The sequence below is a fragment of the Cataglyphis hispanica genome, chromosome 6, assembly GCF_021464435.1.
Source record: "Cataglyphis hispanica isolate Lineage 1 chromosome 6, ULB_Chis1_1.0, whole genome shotgun sequence".
Lineage (NCBI taxonomy): Eukaryota > Metazoa > Arthropoda > Insecta > Hymenoptera > Formicidae > Cataglyphis > Cataglyphis hispanica.
Genome location: NC_065959.1, coordinates 7647702 through 7667565, shown reverse-complemented (window position 1 = coordinate 7667565; position 19864 = coordinate 7647702). Strand labels below are relative to the sequence as shown.

Sequence of the window (19864 nt, the reverse complement as noted above, 5' to 3'; positions counted from 1 at the left end):
CTATAACTCTTTCGAATCACAAACAAATAATTTACTTAGCTCATTCTTTTTTATTTGATTGATCGAAAATTTCCAACTTTTATTTAAACTAATACTTTACAGTTAACTTAATTATAATTGATTAATATAATATAAATTTCAATCTAAACTTTTAAACTTCTGTTTAAAAAAATAATGTTCTTGTGCTCCTCTTTTTTACCAATTACTGATTAATTACTATCAAAATATGGAAATAATGGCAAAAGGGATTGACAATATGCTAATTTTGAATTCCATAATAAAAATAGTAAAACATGATACTTTCATATATTTCAGATTACGAGTTTCGCTACTTTGCCTCGCAGTAAGAAGACTAGTAAGAAAAAGGTGGCATGAAACTTATCTGCTGCTGACCGTATTAAGGAATAAGACCAAGTCTCTTTTCTAATGGAAGCAAAATATCTTCATCTGCGTGCGAATCTAATTTTGCACGGAGCCAAATATAACGGGCACATGCTATTGGTCAGCAGCCATTATCGATTAGCCGAAACACGTGATATGTATACAACTAAGTGTTTCTAGCACCGATATTTCTTAATTTAATTCTTTAATCATTGATTTACATTTTATTAATCGCGCGCGTTTTAATATTTATTATTCAAAGAGAAACTCAATCTTTCTCTTAAAATTATTTGCAACGAGCTTGCTATACGCGAGAGACAAAGAGAAATTCTGGCGGTCTTATCATATTTCCCTGGGAAACATATATAAATATTATTTGTATCAATCATATGTTACACCGTTGCTCACAGTCATCCGAAAATGTTATTGCACATTAATATCCCGAATAATTTCCTATATGTATCCTAAACTCTCTCTGGAGATAGCTTTTATATACTAACGTGCTGTTATAGTAAGGAGAACTTGATACATATTGCACGCAGTATATCTGCTTTAAGAGTAAGCTTTGATTATACGTAACGAAAATTGTCAAACCTGCGGTGTAGCCGAATGATATAAGAGTTCTCGTTATCCAAACAGAGAATCAACAGAACGTTAATTCTTGGCAAAATGACAAGCGTCACGTACAATAAAGGAAACTCTATCCTGCGAAACTATGTAGAATGACTTTGATATTGCAAAACGCTATTGTAATTCGAACAAACTTCGAGTCTAGTCAATAGAAAAATTTGAATAGGAACTCAGGCCATAACTGAAATAGTGCCACGCGATTCCCCCTTCCCTCTCCCCCCTCCCTTTGTAATCTTCTTTTCGTTACTAGATAGTAATGTTTGATGGATTGTGTCTAATTATGATTGGATATGTGCAGAGTATCGTGTGAATATAATTGAATAGCTATTCTCCCCTTTACGGAAACTGAAGTTCGAGAAATCGCACGAGTTTCTTAAAAACTCTAGACAATTATGCGATCCTGCTTAAGGACCAACAATTTGTCTACTAAATTGTGGCAAATTGTTAAGGATATTGTTAATATTTCATGACATCGTTTTTTAGTTTTTGCACACTTCGATGATTCGAAGATAGAATACTAACATGGACACTTTGATAGCGAATATTATTTGGCTGGCTATATATATTTTACAATTTATATTCTCTCATATTCTCAAATTACAGTTTTATTGCTTTCATAATTTAAGATATATCTTATGTGTGCGATTTACAGCTCACTTAAGTATTTACCTTAATTTTCGATTATAATTATGTTTTTTGTATCAATTTTCTTTCATTACAGCGAACGATTTTCGTACGCCAATGAAAGACTTACGCACAAGTGCTATTGATAACTATTTCGAATTAATTGTATGTATTAACAGATTCTCATATATATATATATATATATATATATATATATATATATATATATATATATATATAGTTTATATCGTATTGTACTTTAACGTTCATTGCATATCTTAGGAAAAAGTGACATTATGTAATTAATGTAAATTAGGGAAAAAAAAAAGGAAAATGGAAGAAGCGTGGCGTTAATTTATTAGTTAAAAACTCGATAAGAGTAAAATATTTGATTTGTTGCTTGATTAACGATTGTTGATTTTGCGTATATATTGTTGTACGCGAGATTCGCAAACAATTAATCGAGAAAGAAAGATGTAGCAAATGCTCTTTACTCGTTTCGTGGAGTATAAATAAATTATGTAAATGTAATTTACGAAAAAATGTAGAATAATATATCATATAATACAATTCTATACACAGAATAGATATTTTTATGCAATTCAGATATTTACTCGAAATTGAAATACATTATATGCATTTGCTGCATTTTGTCTGCATCTCTTTTAACACGATTCATTGAAAAACATTAATACGTATTCGTTTCGAACTTTATATATGCGAGCATATGTGATAAGAAAGCGAATGGGAAAGAATAAGAGAAAATGCTCAATTATGAATCTTTACCGATATTTAAAAAAACGGTCAGTTTCCTAGATCTTATAGATATATACATATTATCTCTTGTTCTTTCTAAGTATTTATGTCTCCGGCGCATAAATTGTGTGTCCTGAGCTCTATTATGGTGCTGCGATCTTTGTAATTTATTTTATAATAGTTATATCTCGATAGTATGAAAAAAGCAGTATTGGGGATATGTCTAAAACAAAGTGACTCTCTGCGACACTTTGTTTAGGATTTTTGGAAAATTATTGGAAATGCTGAGAAATCGATTGACGGTTATTTCAGTTCAGACACATAACGTAGAAAATAAATGACATTAAAGTACGATATTTGGTGAGTACTCGCACTTGTCCTAATTAAAAATATACCTTATTTAAACGCATTATGAAAACGCGTTAAAAATTTGTTTTCACCCAATGAGTTTTCAGAAACGACGAATTCTCTCTTTTTGTTCATAAAGCAAATCGACACGCGCATATTTTTCCGAACTTATGTTAAGTATAAAGGTATATCAAATGAAGAAATGAAACATAATAAGCTTATATTCGTATATATTAAAATACTATACATATGATTTTACTTTTTACATCATAATATAACTGCAAATAATTGCATCAAAGCTGTATACAAAATCATTGCCGGAAATACATTGAGAACAGATTCTCGCGTTGCGACATTATGTCCTGTTGGAGATACATAAACTACGTCAGCCGGAAGACGTAATGTTACGCATTTGCCTGACTGCGGCCACGATACGGGCATTGCATCCAGAGCTACCAATCTGATAATCCTCCGGAGCTAATCTTAGCAATAAGGACATGTGTTGAAGATTCTCCGATAAGCATAAACCGAGCTCCTCCAATACATTGCCGAGGTAGTCTAATAACATATATAATTTAGTCGTTACTTACTCTTCTCATTATATCTTTGAAATTGTAAAATTAAAAGTATAATGAGAGACTTACCGATATCAGTTGCGAGTTGTTTGCAAGCAACAGAGTTCAATTGACAAATGCCCAAGGTTTGATCCTGAAACATTTGACATGTTCCCCGGGCGACGATGTCCAAGAGTATACCGGTAAAACCAGATTCGGTCGATCCTTGAGCATATTGTGGATCGGCTGCCTTCAATGCTTGCGTTAGACTCGGATTGTCTCTCAACAAAAACGGTTCCAAATGCTGCGGTAATGTCATTAAATATTGTCCGACTTGCGTAATATATTCTTGAGGTGCAAAACTGTAATCGGGCAGATCCGAACTTAGATTAGACATTTTGTTGGCATCCAACGACCAGGCCGGTGCTTTTTGTACTAACAACAGTTGAGAGAATATTGGAGCAAAGATGACTTCGTACGTCGTGTGATGTAAATCAGAGCAGAGTTTCTGAATAGATTTTATAATCGAATCGAGAATAGTCTTGTCCTCTGCAAAACAAAATTTGATTATTCATATTTATGTGTTTTAGCCTATATATTATGGATATTATTGCGCTACGCGACATTCACACACCCCTTTGGAAAGATGTAACAAGATTTTCCAGATCAGCACATCCCGCTGAAGTTAAGAGTAATTTCTTATATTGAAAGAAAACGCTATCGTTTGTACTTTGCAATTTGTTGTTAGCTTCTATGATGTCGATTACGAGCGACTTTTCGAATTGTTGTACTTGTTGTAAGAGATCACCTGTAACGAGATTGAAATAATTGTCTTACAATATCACACAAGATTGATTGATGATAATCACCTATAGTTTGCATCAAAGTAAGACACATTTGAAATAAACTCCAGTCTTCATGTTTCACCTTCTTCCGCTCGAGTTGTCTCAGGCCTTGCTGATATTTCTCGAGGTATTTATTAAAATATACCTACAAGAAGATAAAGAGAGATAACAAAGTCTCGTCAACGTAAAAGACAATTTATATGCTTGAAATCTTTAGTATGCACATACATTTAATGATTGCAATAAACCTGGATATCCACAACCTTCTGTAAAAAGCTTGCACCGCTTATTGGCTTCACTGGCATAGCCCATAATCCTCGAAATGCTGAGAGAAAGGGAATTAATGATGTCACTTAAGTCATCGTGCGAACGATCCAAGAATTGAAGCTGTTGTTCCAGTTGCGCGGTTTCAAACGTCTTATACTTTGTGATGTAAGGAACATAAGGCGCATATATAGCCTGTGCTAGCGACAGTAACTTTTCGTTTTGCAATTTTCCGTGAATCGATGTTTCAATAGCACCATTCAAATTTACAGCAAAATGTCTCGTCATTTCTTTCAATTCAAGTAGTATAGACAATTGCACCGCGTTAGAATGTTGTTTCAAAACCGCTTCTATACATTCTGGAATACCGGGATCGAGACTCTTCAAAAGGTCAGCGTAAACCTCGATGAGAATATCTATCGAAGTATTGGAAAATACTTGGTGGCACCATTTAACCTTAAATGTAAACAGATTTAGGAAACATTTGCAAAGCAGCAATAATAATATTTCAAAAAAAGATTTGTATAAATACTTGTTCATGCCAAGATGATAATAACTTATCATAATATGTATGCAACCAATATGCAACATTCTCGTCTTGTGCTAACTCAATAGTGCGTCTCCATTCTTGCCCTAAAGAGACCTTTAAACAGTTGTGATAATATTTGAGAAGCTGAGGCAGACGTTCCATCTTGCTAAAAATGTCCACGTAAGTTTTTGATTGCTCTAAACACAATAACAAATTAGATATATGTATTTTTCAAAGCAAAAGATGGTTTAATATCTATCTTATACCTAAATTAGCAGCGGTAAAGGCTTGGACTAATCGTGGACTGGCCATCGCTTCGAGACGATTTTTCAAGCCTTCCAACTGCAGCTTTTTATCTTCGTAATCGACAACATTCGCAAGCATAGCTAAAGATTTTTGCATGCTGAACAATTTATTAGATATTGCTTCTATATCACCAGATTCAAAGACCTATTTCAATAAAAATAAAATTACATAATTAAAATTTTATATACATTTCATATTGCTATGAAGAAACGATTTGTAAAATTTTCGTATACCTCTTCCATATCATTTGCTAATACTGTCCAATTGTCGGCCTCATGTAATCCTTGTTTAGCAGTTTGCAGTTCTGTTTTTATTCTATCAATCTTTTCTAACATTGCCATAGAAGAGGCTGTATCTTTCTCAACCTATTTTTTTCAATATTTTTTAATCATATATTTGTTATAATATATAAAAATATAAATGATTTGATCCTAAATAAATTAGATACCTTAGCAATCTCTTGTTTGACAGCAACCATTTTTTCGCGTAGTGCTAATGTTTCCTGCTGCAAGAGCTGAGTGTCTCTTAAAATTCTTGGTAAGCTGGAGAGAACTGATTGACTGGTTTCCTCTAAGGCACCATTAACTTGTTGTACATATAATTGCAACTTCATCACTAGTGATGAAACAAAAGCCTGCAAAGTAATATCAATCATAGCAAAAATCTTCAAAAACATGTGGCTCTTACACATAACAGAATTAATAAATAATTAAGCAATAATAAATAAAATAAGATTAATGAATTTTCAACTACTATTTACATCAACTATGTGACTGATTGTATAATGGTCTCTCTTTCTCATTTAATTTTATTAATATGAATACTATTATTTACATATATATATATATATATGATATTAAAATTTGTATAGTGATGAATAACACAAGAAACAACAATTGTGTGCAAAGAGAAATCATATCAATATAATAATTTATTTAAAATATGTATATGAAAAAGAAATATATGACGCGAGAGATTAGCAGAATGTTTTCTTGCCCGACGATAATGTTTCGGTATAATGTTCAACATGAAAAAACGCGCGAACTCCAAAAATATTATTCTCTGGCTGCCAATCATTCCCCTTTAGTTCCAAAACCAATGTAAAGAGAGATTATTTTGTAAAAGCCCGGTCACTCCACAGAGTCACTGACCGCCGCCGCGCGCGGTGGAAGCCGCCAGTTTGACGGCCGATGAGCTTCGTAATGACAGGTGCGACTCGAATTCGAGAAGACGTCTTCGCGTCGCGAAGACGGGAACCGACGAAGAATGGTGGCCCGCGACTTACATCCTTGTTCTCCTGCGCCTCGGCGGACTTGAAGGTCCGGTTGATCCATTCCTTCACGTCAAAGCTGTCCTCGGAGAACGCGGAGACATCCTGAAATGGCAGTTTTGAGGTTAGACACACTCTTGTGTATACGCCCGTCAACAGAGACCTCGGTCTCCTTCGATGGAGATGTTTCCCCGATTATTCGCATTTTCATGTTTCCGTATTCCTAGCAATATATTCCGCGCCTCCATGCGAAATGTATATCGATCGCGACCATAAGTTCGTACGTCACAGCGAGCGAGCGAGTTGAGAGAGAGAGAGAGAGCGCAAACACGAAAAGAAAAAAGAAAAGAAAAAGAAAAGCACCTGCATCAACGCCGCTCCGCCGTCGCGCTCGCTTACCATGGCAGAGAGAAAGTCGCGTTATATTCTGGCTAGTACTCCGACGTTGATGCCTCGCCGTCGTATTTTGACGAGACAATCCTGGAACACACCGGACATCCGCACCGCGCCAAGGTCAGTCTTTACTCCCCATTCGATCGCTCGCGTCGTTATCGTCGTCGGCCGCCACCCGTCACTGCCGTGTCGTCGTCGTCGTTGCCTTGAAATCGCGTCGAGTGGCGCGCGGCACCAAAGAGTCGTTCGCCGTTGCGGTCGTCCTTTCGCGTCAGATGACCGTCGGTCTCGCGGTATTCGCCGTTAATACGTGCGTGCGTGCGTGCGTGTGCGCCGCGTCGTTCGAGAGAGGGAAAGGGAAAGAGGCAATAAATTCTCGCGACGGATCGATCGCGCAGTGCATCGTGTCACGACGGACGATGATGAAGACTACGAAGAGGAGAATGAGGTGGCTGATCGCCTCACGGAAGAGCGTCGCTTTCTAGGTTAGCGCGTCCGGCTTTTTGTCATCCGACGGAGGGAACGGCGACGTCCGTTCTATCGTGCGTGGTGCGTCGGGAAAATGCGTCGAGCAGTCTCGATAGTAAGCGAGAGAGAGAGAGAGAGAGAGAGAGAGAGAGAGAGAGAGTGTGTGTGTATATGTGTGTGTGTGTCTGTGTGTAAAAAGAGATGAGAGATGCATGTATGTGTGTGTGTGTGTGTGTGTGTATCGCGAAAGAGAGAGAAAGAGAGTGAACGTGACGGATAAAGCGAGCGACATCCCTCTTACAATTAGTTGCAATTGTGATAAAGATTGTATGTCTCGAATTCCAGACGCTCGTGCCATTTGCCCGTCGAGAAGGCCTCTCCTTGGATGTCGCCGCCAACACCACCACCACCATCATCACCACCACCACCACCACCACCACCACCACCACCACCACTACCACCATCACTACCCTCCTTCGTTTCCATCTCCCCCTTCGAACGATCGTGAGTCCCGCGTTCCCGACTGGAGCGAAGCACGTTAACTCGTTTATTCCGTGGCCAGGCTGCTTCCTACTCCGTAGGTGGTGCGTAACGAGGCGGCGAAAAAAAAAAGGAACGAGAAGACTGGGGATAGAGGGAGAAGGATGAGTGAGAGGAAAGGAGACAGAGACTGGTAAAAAAAGAGGGTATGGGAAACGGCATGTTATCGGCCGTTTCCGGGCCCTTTGTCAATCGCCACGCCTTCAAAGCTGCGTTTGCGCCACGCTATTTGCGCAACAGTTGGAAGTTGGAATTTTGCCTCCCCGAAAATCACTCCCGCACGCGGCCCATGTAAGGAAGGGAGAGGAATTATGCTGCCTTTTCATCGTCGTGAACGAATATCCAGAAGGGCAACCCGCTGACTGGCTGGTAAACAGACAGACAGGCACCCGTCCACCTCCCTCGCCCCTTCACAAGAGGGCCGACGTCGACATCCGTTCGTGAATCGTGCGCCAACACATGGCCAATTGTCGTACGTTACATACACTTATACGTGATGTACCCGAAGCTGCGTTCTTCCTTGGTGGCTAATAAGCGAGGCATCCATCAGGCTAACAGGTGTGGGAAATTAATTCAATAGTCGATATTTTTGTAAAGTTATATATTTATAATTATAACATCGTCAATCTTGTTACATATCGCGAAAGTTTTTATAAAGTTTTTCGCACGATTATGACTGAGGTAGCTTAAGATATCTAATGATATTTAATAAAAAAACTCGTAGTCACGGAAGGAAGCGCGCGATTTCCGGGCCTTCTCGTATATCGCGTCCAGATGCTTGTATATCGTTTCATAAACTAAATTTAAGTCAGCTGACCCGATCAATTAACGGAGCTCGAACGAAGACGTAGTTGCGTGACGCGATGCTCAATCTTTTATACAATAAGCTTTCTCGACATAATAAATTTGAGTTCTTTTTTTTTTAAATTTTTTATCACAAATATTTCTTCTTACAATTCATTGATAAATCAAGATTCAATTGCATCGAGATATTTCACCTTGAAGCGTCGTCTTGCGCAACACGCTGCTTCACGCTACGCTATTTTGAGATGCATCCGACGCATCCATGCTGAGATCCCATTTTACACATTGTTAAATGACGCCTTTTGCAAAATTATGCGAGTTCTTCCACCGAGGAACAATTTGGCCTATCATTATGCATCAATATACTGATTGCACACGTTGCGACAAAATTGTAAGATTTTTTTTTCCAACCTATACTCCAATCTGGCATCGTAGATTAATGATCGGCTTGCTATTCTGATCTTTATCCAACGTACTTGTATATCGGCGTCGTCGACATGGATCGATACGCGGATGATAGATAGTAAGAAGTCATGGAAAAAAATAGCCAGTAAGAATGGCAGCCCTTTCTCCTCCCATCCTGTTACACGAAAATGCGATACAATTCAGATATCCAGTGAATATTTTTAAAATCCTGTTTATCTAGATTTCTGAATATTCGTTAATATTGTAATATGCAAACGGATTTGCACGATTAATTTCGTTATATTTTACTCTCTTTTCGCTTGAATGCATATGTATGATACAATTATTAAAAATTTAACAATTACATATTTTTCACAGGAACGCACACATTTGTAATAGAATAATGAATAACGATGGTAATATATTGTGGAGTATTCAGAAATTTGCCAGATATATCGGGACATTAACTGGTACAAGAGTATGCACTGGATATCGTGCTGGCGTGAGCGTGACACGAGGCTCTCTCTCATTCGGCAATGCCTATTCACAATGACACGCATCAGCCAAAGACGCACTTTCCTCCGTCCGTCGGGTTGTGAGACCCGGCAATTCCGCCGCTTCTTCGCCGTCGCGGCATTCGACAATCCGATCGAAGCGCCAGCAATTTTTCCAGAGCGGCGGAATCGCGGAGTCGCCACCCCGATTGCTGTTCTCCGCTGAGCCCCGCGCGCGGCCATGTAGTGCACAACACACACTCGGGGCCTGTTGAGAGAAGGGCAGAAGGAGCGAAGAGCATCAGCAGCGGCCTTGAGGCTGAGTAGCAGCCAATCCCAAGCCCCCGCACGCTAAAGGAGGTGGCGCGGGATTGGCTGAACGTTCTCCATCGCGACTTCCCGGACGCTTCCGGTCGTCGGGACCAACAGGCCGATTCCCCTGGCTGGGGCCCCTGGTGAGTTGCAGCGTGCAGGTAACGCCGATTATTCTCTATTTCTTCTTCTTCTTCTTCTTCCTCTTCTACTACTACTTGTACTTGTTTTTCGCCTCTCTCGCAAGCACTGTTCTCCCAGCACTCCGTTCGAGCAGCAGCGACAGCATCCGAGAATTGCAAGTAGGTGTGCGATTTCCCGGCGATCGAGAATCTGAATCTCCAGAGTCGACGATCGAAAACCTACGTGACTTCGGTGAGTTCAATCTTCGATGCTGCAGACACGGGCAAACGAGCCTGGCATGCAACTTAATCATTGCGTTTCTATCGTCACGAATATCACGGTCGCTTTCACAGACGTTATTTTAAGAGTGATCTAATCGACTCTTCGTCTTCGATGAAGGGAAACGAATAGTCGGCGAGATTAAACGATGAAAGATAAACTGAACTCGTTAGTGAAATCGATCTGCGAGGAATCATTTTCGTGCGTCTGTAGCATCGAAATTTAAACTTTCCGAAATCATATCGGTCCTCGATCCTTCGAGTCTATGCCATACACACATACGCGAGTGCGATAACTAATACATCTCCTTCGGTATTCCGCAAATATCGAGCGAAATGTTCTCGCACGATCGACGGTGGTTGGCGATTGACGGACGTTGCACATTGCAAGTCGACTCGGGGCATCGAAATCTCGGTGTAATCTCGAGTTCAATTTTCGATACTACCAATGCGAAAAAAGATATTTTCGCGCACGCTCAGCATCGAAAGATGTGATCTCGACGAGATTATATTCCGATTTCGTGAAAAAGAATACTCTGTGATACAAAATTGACTGGTCTATTAATCGCGCCACATTTCATATAAAACAAGATTCTGAATGCAACTCGACGGTAGCTGCGCAGCACAGGAAATCGATCTCTTGTTCTCTCCCCCGTTTGTTTTTCTTTTTTTTTTTTTATGTCGTCGAAACGCCATTTTACTTGGCGACTTAATGTACACTCGGCTCTATGTATTGCGGCACAGGAAATCGATCTCTTGTCGGCCTTTTATTTTTTCTTCTTTTCCTACACGCGGAGTTTAACATGCAGCGTTGCCGATTGCCAGGGCGATTTTCGTTGCGATAATTATGAACTGCTGATTCGCTGTTATCATTTTCCCTTTTACAATATATACACATACACACTGGCACATAGTTCGGTCTCCGACCTTTAGTGTCGGCCCCCGACTTTTTTTTCTCTTTTTTTTCGAGGCTGCGCTGTGTCACATTCTGCGGCTGCGATACGTTACATTTGGTCCAGCCGATATACACGTATATCTATATATTTCTTTCTGTCACTCCGGTTTCCTCAGCGCACACGAAACCAACGCTTCGGCTATTTTACTATCTAGCTTGGTTAATTTTATCAAATAAAAAAAAAAATAAAAAGAAATAGACCCTCACAGACAATTACTCATATAAACTCAGGGGCGAGTACTTGTGGTTAGGGTGCTGTATTGTATGATATATACATATATATTATACATATCTATATATGCGTTAATTACCATTATATATATATATACATATGTTCTCAACTGTGCACGTACACTTTCATTATCGGCACTCCCTTGCGGAATGAAAGCCTCCTTAGAATATATACGCTCTGCTAAGTAGTGCCGTACCTTTAATCATGTCGACGTGAGTTTACGATCCTAAAGTGTGTGAGCGCAATAACTCAATCCCGCTGCATCTGCACTAACAATCAAACGTGAAACGTTGACCATCCTTGCGATTTTCAATTCTATTTGAAATTCTATTGAAAATGAATCCGATGTATCTCTCGAGTTAATTTTTTGACATTGCGAAAAAAAATATGCCGTTTTTGTCGCTATGGAATAAGCATCGAGGTTGATTTTCGCGCTTCTAATATCGAAATTTAAACTAATATAAATCTAAACTAGTAACTTCTAAGCAGCTTTTATCCGAGTTTGATAATGAGAGGAGTGAACCTTCTCTTTGAAGAAAAGAAGCGTTTGTCAGAAATCACTCGAATATCATCCGTTTAATCTCGCGGCTCAATGGAACTTTTGAAAGATAATCATTGGATCTTGATCTAATACTCAAGATAAACATTTTGGGAAACAAGGGATGAAACGAATGATTTCCCTTTTAATCTTATTCTATCGGGGCTTCTACGAGGACGATCCATGGAAATCGCATCGTCCAGAATGCACGCTTTATTTCTCGTTCTCTATGTCCTTTCCTTCCATCCTTCTAAGCCAGTTATTATGATAAGAAAGAAACGCGATATTTTTCTTTTTATAAAGATCAAAGAAGGATATACTAAACCAGAATTTCTTATCGTCTATTCTTAATCTTTGAGAATCAAGCAAATTATAACTTTAAGATGCGTTTTATATGCTGCGATTATTCTATTTTTTAAATAATATTCTGGTATTTTTTTCCTCATCTATAAAAGCATCAAGTTATATTTGAAAGCTACACATAATATTATAATTGATATGCAAAAGAAGCTCGTTAAAAAAGCAATTTTATTATTTATTATAATAGTTTATTAAAGTGATTTAATGTAATTTTATATAAGTGATTGAGAATTTTATACATTATATCTCTCGAACTGCAACAATTTAATTATTTAAAAATAATTCGTTTAATAGCTTTTTATTCAAGTAAAAAAAAGTTTTGAGAATTATTTTTCTTTTTGTTAATGTTTTATTTAACATATCAGAGCAAATAGCATTTACAAAATTGCGCGTTTCTTGGCTTTATCTCTCAATCCCCCTCTCACGAGAGGGATCGAATATCACTTCAACACGTCGATTCTAAACGCGTAAAAGGAGCATCGGGCCTAAAGTAGAAAGGTGAAAGCGTATGCGAATCGAACAATCGAACAAAATCCGGTCGCGATATCTCTCTGGCCCGATTGCACCGACAGTCTTGCGATCGGCGAACAACTTTGCCTAACGATTCCGTTTCTGAATCATAATTTTAATGAACGAATGGAATGTCCATGTCATTGATAATGCAATGAAGGAGTGTGGATGAATTTGGAGTAATCAAAGCGATTCAAAAATGAGAGCTGCTCCAAATTTATCGACACAAATGTCCCTCTGAAATTTCCAACATAGTTTTCGGAAGAATCTTTACTGTTGTGAATGCTCAACCTTGAAATTAAATTCCTCTTGAAGTCCATCGCGTTATCCGCTTACGCTCTCTCGAAGCTTAACTACCCACTACAGTTTTCAGTGCTGAGTAAGTTCTCGAGTGACGCGTGACTCACTGTTAAATAATAGAGAGACGACCGAAAAGATAATTCTGGTAAATTATAAAAAAGAGATCAATGTGAAAAAAGAACGTTACGAGATGCGAATATAATTAAAACAGACCGCGATTCTCGCGTGATCCGACTAGATCTTCTCACGAGACGCGATCCCGATGCTTCCCCCGATTCCGTCGCGTCTCCGCCAATTAAACGCGCTCGAGATGCGAATTATATTGTTCAACTGAATATGTAAAATATCGTTAATCCGTTTAATTGCCATTCGCGTGTGCATCGTATAGACGACGCGGCACGATGGGAAGATGGAGATGGGGGAGAGGAAGATTCGCGTGCGAGCGAGTGAACGAGCGAGAACGTCTGAATGAATTTATTCGGAGGACGACGAGAGAAGAAGAGGCAGAGAGAGAGAGAGAGAGAGAGAGAGAGACTATATGCCAAACGCGTTTCTGAGAAAATAAACTCTCCCGCGCTTCCACCGGACTCTCCTCGCCCAGACTTCCTCCGAGTTCTCTTCCTCGAAACCGATCGGGCTCTTTCTCCATATGATATCTCTCTCTATATTTCTTCCGTCCTCTCGACCGATCGTTCGTGATGTCGGATTACGAGAGAAAAAGAGAGAGACAAGCCGACTGCGCGCGATTCGCTTCGCGAGAGAATAACGGGAGAAAAAAAACGAAAGAAAAACTGATAGATGCATGGGGAAGAGAAAAAATGAGAAGAGCCAGGGCGGATGGAATATCGAATATTCTTTTTTTTTTCCTTTGCTTTGCAACCCCTTCTCTCGCCACCTCGCACGCGTATATTGATTTTCAGAAATTCCTCGCGAGACGGACGAACGGAGCGCGCGAAGCGCATCGGCCGAGGAAACGGAGGCGCGGGGAGAGTCAGAGAGGGAAGAAACGGCTCTAACCACCCACGGTCGCCTTAGGGCGAGTGAGCGGAGAGAATATCCTTGATATGCAAGCTAGTTTATATTCGCGGGAATGCATCTCGAGACGGACGAAAAAGGAACGCCGTCTTATTTGTGTTAAGCCTATTCTCCCAAAATTTCTACGAGACAAAAAATTTCGTCCGCGTATTATATATAGATATTTAAAAAAATGGTTACGCGTCACGTATGTAATAACATCGCAACAGCGCACGCGACGCGAGATCTCATATATATATATATATATATATATATATATATATATATATATTTAAATTTAATCTAGTCATAATTTTAATAATAGGGAAAAAAATATTGCGCCGCGCGCGTTGACCGTGCTTGACGTCCCTGTTTCCGCGTGATCGGGATCAATCGGTCGTAGTCGGAATCATCCGAGCGCGCAGCTGTTGAACGCGTCGTGGTGGGGATGAGCGCTGCTCTTCCCCTATCCCTACTAGCGCGCCATCTCCCCCACCACTCAGTCGCAGCCGAACCGTGATCTCTCTCGCACTGACAGTCGCTACCTCCTGCTTCTCCGCGCGTCTTCTTTCTCCGTCTCGCTCGCTCCCTCCACCATCGTCTTGCATCTGCTCTCTCGCACGTTCTCACTCATTCTGTTCTGTTCTTAACGTCAAACCACTTAGGGCCGCGGACCTCGACAGTCAGTCGATCTTTCCTAGCGGTGGCATTCCGGCATTTTCCACCTGATCGCGTGCGGGCGATCCAGCAAACGCCATTTTGATCGTCGTTTCGTCGTCGTTACCGTCGTCGGCACTGTCATCGTCCACTCACACGTCGAGAGAGTGAGATAGGGAGTCTCGTGCGTGAAACACATGAAGCCGCATGTGCCGCGTCGCGCGTTATCCTCGTAATACTGACAGTTGTTCCAAGAGGAGTAAAAAGAAAAGACAATATTAGGCGTTCGTGTATTATACTCGCCGCGTACTAACGCGCGTTGTTGGTGCCGGTTTAGTAGTTTTTTGTTTTTTTTCTCTCGTTCATTCGTTTATTTGTTGCTTCCCGCGCCGGGGAGTAAGAGTGAATAAAGCGAGAGAGAGGGAGGACAAGCAAGCGTGTGAAAAGGAGAGATACGTCGCCGTGCGTTAGACGAGGAGCGGGAGACTAGGACGGAAAAGGACGCCGGGTGTTGTTTTTCTGTTGCGCGGGTGAGAGACAAGTCGCGCGCGGAGCGGAACGTAAAGAGAGTGCGTGACCCCGCGTGTGTGTATATGTGTGTGTGTGTGAACATCGTCGTCGTCGCCGCCAACTTCATCGTGTTCTACGCTTTTCTGCTATAACATCCTCTCATCGCCTGGCATAACGTGATCGCGTCGACGTTATCATCGGAGTGTGCAACATTACGGAGACGGACAAACGCCGCGGGAAAAGCGTGTGAGTACACCTACGTCAAGCTACGCAATTCTCGAGTATCGCGTTTCTCGCGCTCGCGTTACGGCTCGCGCTTGTCCCTGCTTCCCCCGTCACTCCCCTTTCCCTTCGCGACACACACGCTCGCTCATTCGCTCACGTTAAATCTTGTTTTTTTCCGCCTGCGTGACATCGCCTACCATGTTTGACCGGCGTCTCTCTCTTTCTCTCTTCTCCCTTTCATTCTGCTTTGTATCCCTATCTCTCTTTCTCATTTTCCCCTTTCTCTCTCATTCTCCCGTATGATCATCTCTCTCTCTCTCCCTCATTATATCTGTTCTCCCTCTCCCGTTCGTTCAATCTCCCTTCCGCTGTGTCTTTCCCCTGTCGATGGTTCATCGAACGTGTGCACGGGAGAATCGTGAATTTTCGCCGCTGTTGCGTCGTGTTGCGCGCACGACGCGCGATGCCGACAACGAAAGACGAGCCGAACCATGGATGACAACGAGCCCCCTTCGCTGTCAAGCGCGGTCGGACCCTCCCTCCGCTCCGTCTTCATTGACGCGCTCTCTCGCGTGTTGTTTATCCGTTTCTGCGTAATTTGTGCATGCGCTCGACAAAACGAAGCGGAAGAGGGGAGAACGAGCGAGCGTGGTGGAGTGGGGGATGCGTGCCGAGAGAAAAATAATACGGGTCAGGACGTAACGCGCGCGACGTGGTGCCCTCGAGGTGCTAAGCGAGCGTGTGGTCTCCGTGTATACGTTACGTTTGAGGCAATTTTTTTGCGCGTTTCCCGCTTCCTTTCGGAGTCCTCAGGAGTTCCCTCCCCCGCCCCCCCTTCGATGAGGAAGGATGCATTAGCGGGGGAACGGCCCGAAGGCTCTATTTTTTTTTTTGCGCACGTATGATTTTCGCAGCACAAAAGTAGCGACATGATTATCTCTTCCCCTGTGCGTTTCTAAAATTGCTCCTTTATTCAGGGAAACGTACGACGATTGTGTCGTATATCGTGCTACTACTTTGATTCGAGATGATTTTTTTCCCGCCAACGATTACGCGGACCTATTGCCCGGGGTCTGTGGCCTTAAATTCTACTCTGTCTCTCTAGAATAATTATTCCAAAGTTATAAAACATGTACATGCGAATCTACAAATGCAATATTACGAAAATCCGTAAATCTTTCTGCATTAAATGTAGGGACACATGGTATTTTTATCAGATAAATGGATGTCCAATCCAATTTTGATAGAGTTAAAACTTTTGAGAGACACGACAATAAAATCTATTCGACATATATTTTTTGTGTGTCATTACATTCAGCTATATTCGCAGGGAATAATTTAAAGATCCTTTCACGGTTTGTGCTAATTATTTGATTTTATAGTAGAAGAAATACAATCGCGACACAAATGCGTTTTCAAACAAAATGAAAGATTATATACGTATTATTATTTTAGAATCAACGTCGTATTATACGTATTAACGACGTCAATTTGCGCTACGTTCGACTCAATATTTCTCTTTTGCTCGTATCGAAATATCTATCTTGAAAAGGACAGCTGTTTAAGTTAATCAACCGAGAGGGCAATAGATCCTTAAAGTCGATTGCACGATATACGCTACTGACGTTACTCCGAGAGCGCTAATCGTCGCCGACTGAATTTTCCTGGCCTATTTATATCGCACAGCTAAACCCACAATATAAAGAGACTCCGTGATATTCTCGATATTCAAAAATGTCAATAAAATATAAAATAAGGTACATGAAGAATACAAAGCGTAACATTTCAAGCATGTATGCTTTTCAACAATACATTATCGGTTAACGTTAATAAATATAGAATGAACAACCTCAGTATGAATGTTGTCAATATTAGCTGGATAAAATATAACGCTGCGTCATACGGCTCATTTAAATTCAACTGAATTTATTTTTGCAAATTTAATCAGATTCTTTTATGCTTTCGATATTTAATTGCGATATTTAATATTGAGTTTAAAAAGTCGACCGGTATCCTTTGAAGATTCAGCGTGAAAAGATTTACTCGAAATTTGTCAGTGGCATTTAAAATTTAACGCCGTACAAGCGGAACGACGTATATTTATTTCTCTCGTCCCTTATATCTTATTCTCGTGTCTCTCAGTTCTCTCTAATCAACGTTAGTTAACTGGGTCTGTCAGCGCGACTGATCCTCTCGTTCATTCATTCGGATAAGTGGCCTAATTTCCTTCGAGCCTCGCAAGCGCGAGAGAAATCGAAAAGCGACTCAATTTGTGCGCAGTTTTTTTTTTCTTTTTCTTTCTTTCCTTTTTCCGAAACGGAATATCATTTTGAGAGGTGACTCATCGCGACTCGTCCGCGAAGGGAGAGGGGACCGAGATTATAACGGTGTGGCTTTTCCACGAAATTCGCCACGCAATAAAACAGCGAGAGCGTTAGTTGGCTCGGCGATTATTTTTACGCATAGATTTTTACTTCCGGGAAAAATGACGAGGCTTGTCGACTTTTTGTCTTTGCGAGCGATGCATAAATTGAACTAGTAATAATAATATCTCGTTACATTCTGTTTATATTGTTTGTCTCGACGGACGACAAACTCGTTATTGTAGAATATCGTCTAGTATTGATTCAAGAATAACTTCGACGCAATAATATTGCGGGAAAAAAAGATAAGAATATTCTTTAACAAATTTTATTTTTCTTACTTTTGTATTTTCTCGCATTCAAAACTTCATCTACGAATATTTTAGTGTAAATCTTATCTCGGTATTTTTTTAATAGTCGTATTGTTCTAAAAATAATTGTGATGTTCGAAGTTTAAAAAATTAAATTTTTTTCCATCGTCAAAACGATATTTATTATATAGTGATATTCTTATAGAAGCCTTCTAAAAAAAAATTAGTTTATCGCCAATAACGCTAATAAATATCAGCGAAGGTAAACATAATCATTTATTTATTTTTTTTTATCGTCTTTTTTACATTCTGTAATATTGTTTTAATGTCGCGTTGTAATACAACATGATGACATTGCGTCAACACTGAAAATTGATTAAATTGCTTTTAATCGCCAGAGAAAAACTCTTTCGACCTCTTTTTTTCCCGCACGGATTGCATTATCATACCTTGCGTCACGACTATGGTTATGACTGCAAATTGGAAAATGCTTTAAAAAGTAGTTGCTACTTGACGTCATTCGCAATCACCTATCTTACATTTGATTTTCTTGTCACGCAAATTGTATATTGCGATTTCATTCGACGTCGTGTTGAAACCGCGGGTTTTTCCAAAAACAAAAATAAAAAATCCGATTGATCGGAATATTGTAATTTCTTTTTTTATTTTTTATAATTTTTTTTTCAATGATGCAAGGTCAACATCATCGGACACAGTTCCGTATCTTGCAAATAGTAAACTTTAATGTTCATATTTTTATGGGCCTGCAAATGATACGTGGACTGAATGTTTTGGAAAAAATCCGGTTTATATTTGACTTGCCTATAACGGAGATATACAATAAAGATAAAGAAAAAGAAAATCCTTACATAAAATATTTACAAGAATATTTATTTTATTTTTTTATTTAAATATAAGACTTTATAGATATTGTTTTTTTTTTCTATCCAACTTTTTAAACGTTTTAAATTAACAAGTCCTGAACGGACCGCGAACTTTATCGATCGATGACGGAAAGGGTGCTTAAACCCTCTAAGGATCGTCGATAATCGGCAAACAAGCGGATAATGGACGGTTTCGTATATACCGCTGCTGTAATTCGAGAGATTACGCCTGTAGGATATAATTGAAAAACCGATTGGCGGTAATCGGACACGATTATGCTTTGGAACGTTATATCCGTTACGCGTTAAATGTTTACACTATACGATGGCATCGAACTGCTGTTGTTGGAGATATTATTGCTGCGCTGTTATGGCAAACTGAGCAGTGGTGTAGTAATATTATATGGTATTATATGACTACGCTTAGTTTAAAAAAATGATGTGAATCCTGTTTTGAAACTTCATGAATATTTATGAAATACAGATGTAAATAACATTCTGACGTATCGATCTTGGATTTTGAAGTTAGATAACATCATTAAAAAAAAAAAAAAGTGATAGACTTCTGAGTCACATATACTCGTAGAAAAGTTTTACTTCACGGTTGCGTGAAATTTAACAATTTACAAAATTTTAAAGTATAATGAAATTATGAAGATACTACGTTTTATAAAATTTTTT

General features: G+C 39.7%; 3 protein-coding genes across 11 annotated transcripts in view; 2 read left to right on the top strand and 1 right to left on the bottom strand.

Moving 5' to 3' along the window:
* LOC126850615 (uncharacterized) overlaps positions 1-2747 on the top strand; it is a 30869-nt gene extending 28122 nt beyond the window's left edge. For all 5 annotated transcript variants that reach the window (XM_050593783.1, XM_050593779.1, XM_050593780.1 and 2 more), the window contains exon 9: positions 316-2747. The gene's annotated coding sequence lies outside the window, so the exon portion shown is untranslated. The remainder of the gene's footprint in view (positions 1-315) is intronic.
* A 205-nt stretch (positions 2748-2952) lies between these two features.
* LOC126850617 (conserved oligomeric Golgi complex subunit 7) lies at positions 2953-7147 on the bottom strand. 2 transcript variants are annotated; one of them, XM_050593785.1, is made up of 11 exons: positions 6871-7147; positions 6523-6612; positions 5686-5871; positions 5471-5602; positions 5198-5381; positions 4935-5128; positions 4367-4858; positions 4163-4283; positions 3928-4101; positions 3384-3842; positions 2953-3297 (listed from the first exon to the last, which is right to left on the bottom strand). In XM_050593785.1, the coding sequence occupies exons 1-11, from the start codon at positions 6907-6909 to the stop codon at positions 3125-3127; spliced, it is 2244 nt and encodes a 747-aa protein (XP_050449742.1). In that variant the 5' UTR covers positions 6910-7147; the 3' UTR covers positions 2953-3124. The 2 variants fall into 2 exon arrangements, with proteins under 2 accessions (XP_050449742.1, XP_050449743.1); XM_050593786.1 differs by having other exon boundaries at positions 6907-7144.
* Positions 7148-7335: 188 nt separating this feature from the next.
* Positions 7336-19864, top strand: part of LOC126850627 (zinc finger and BTB domain-containing protein 20) — a 99415-nt gene continuing 86886 nt past the window's right edge. For 3 of the 4 annotated variants that reach the window (XM_050593809.1, XM_050593813.1, XM_050593812.1), the window contains exons 1-2: positions 7336-7483; positions 7714-10066. The gene's annotated coding sequence lies outside the window, so the exon portion shown is untranslated. Of the gene's footprint in view, positions 7484-7713; positions 10067-14747; positions 15647-19864 lie in introns of those variants that run through there. The other variant, XM_050593810.1, reaches the window with a different exon arrangement.

What these genes read in the sequence shown, in the direction of transcription:
- LOC126850617 (XM_050593785.1), bottom strand. Translation starts at nt 6,909, where the DNA reads ATGGTAAGCGAGCGCGACGGCGGAGCGGCGTTGATGCAG. An exon ending in AGGCGCAGGAGAACAAGGAT is followed by an intron (nt 5,872 to 6,522) that starts GTAAGTCGCGGG and finishes ATTACTTTGCAG; the next exon opens with GCTTTTGTTTCATCACTAGT. An exon ending in TGTTACATCTTTCCAAAGGG is followed by an intron (nt 3,843 to 3,927) that starts GTGTGTGAATGT and finishes TTTGTTTTGCAG; the next exon opens with AGGACAAGACTATTCTCGAT.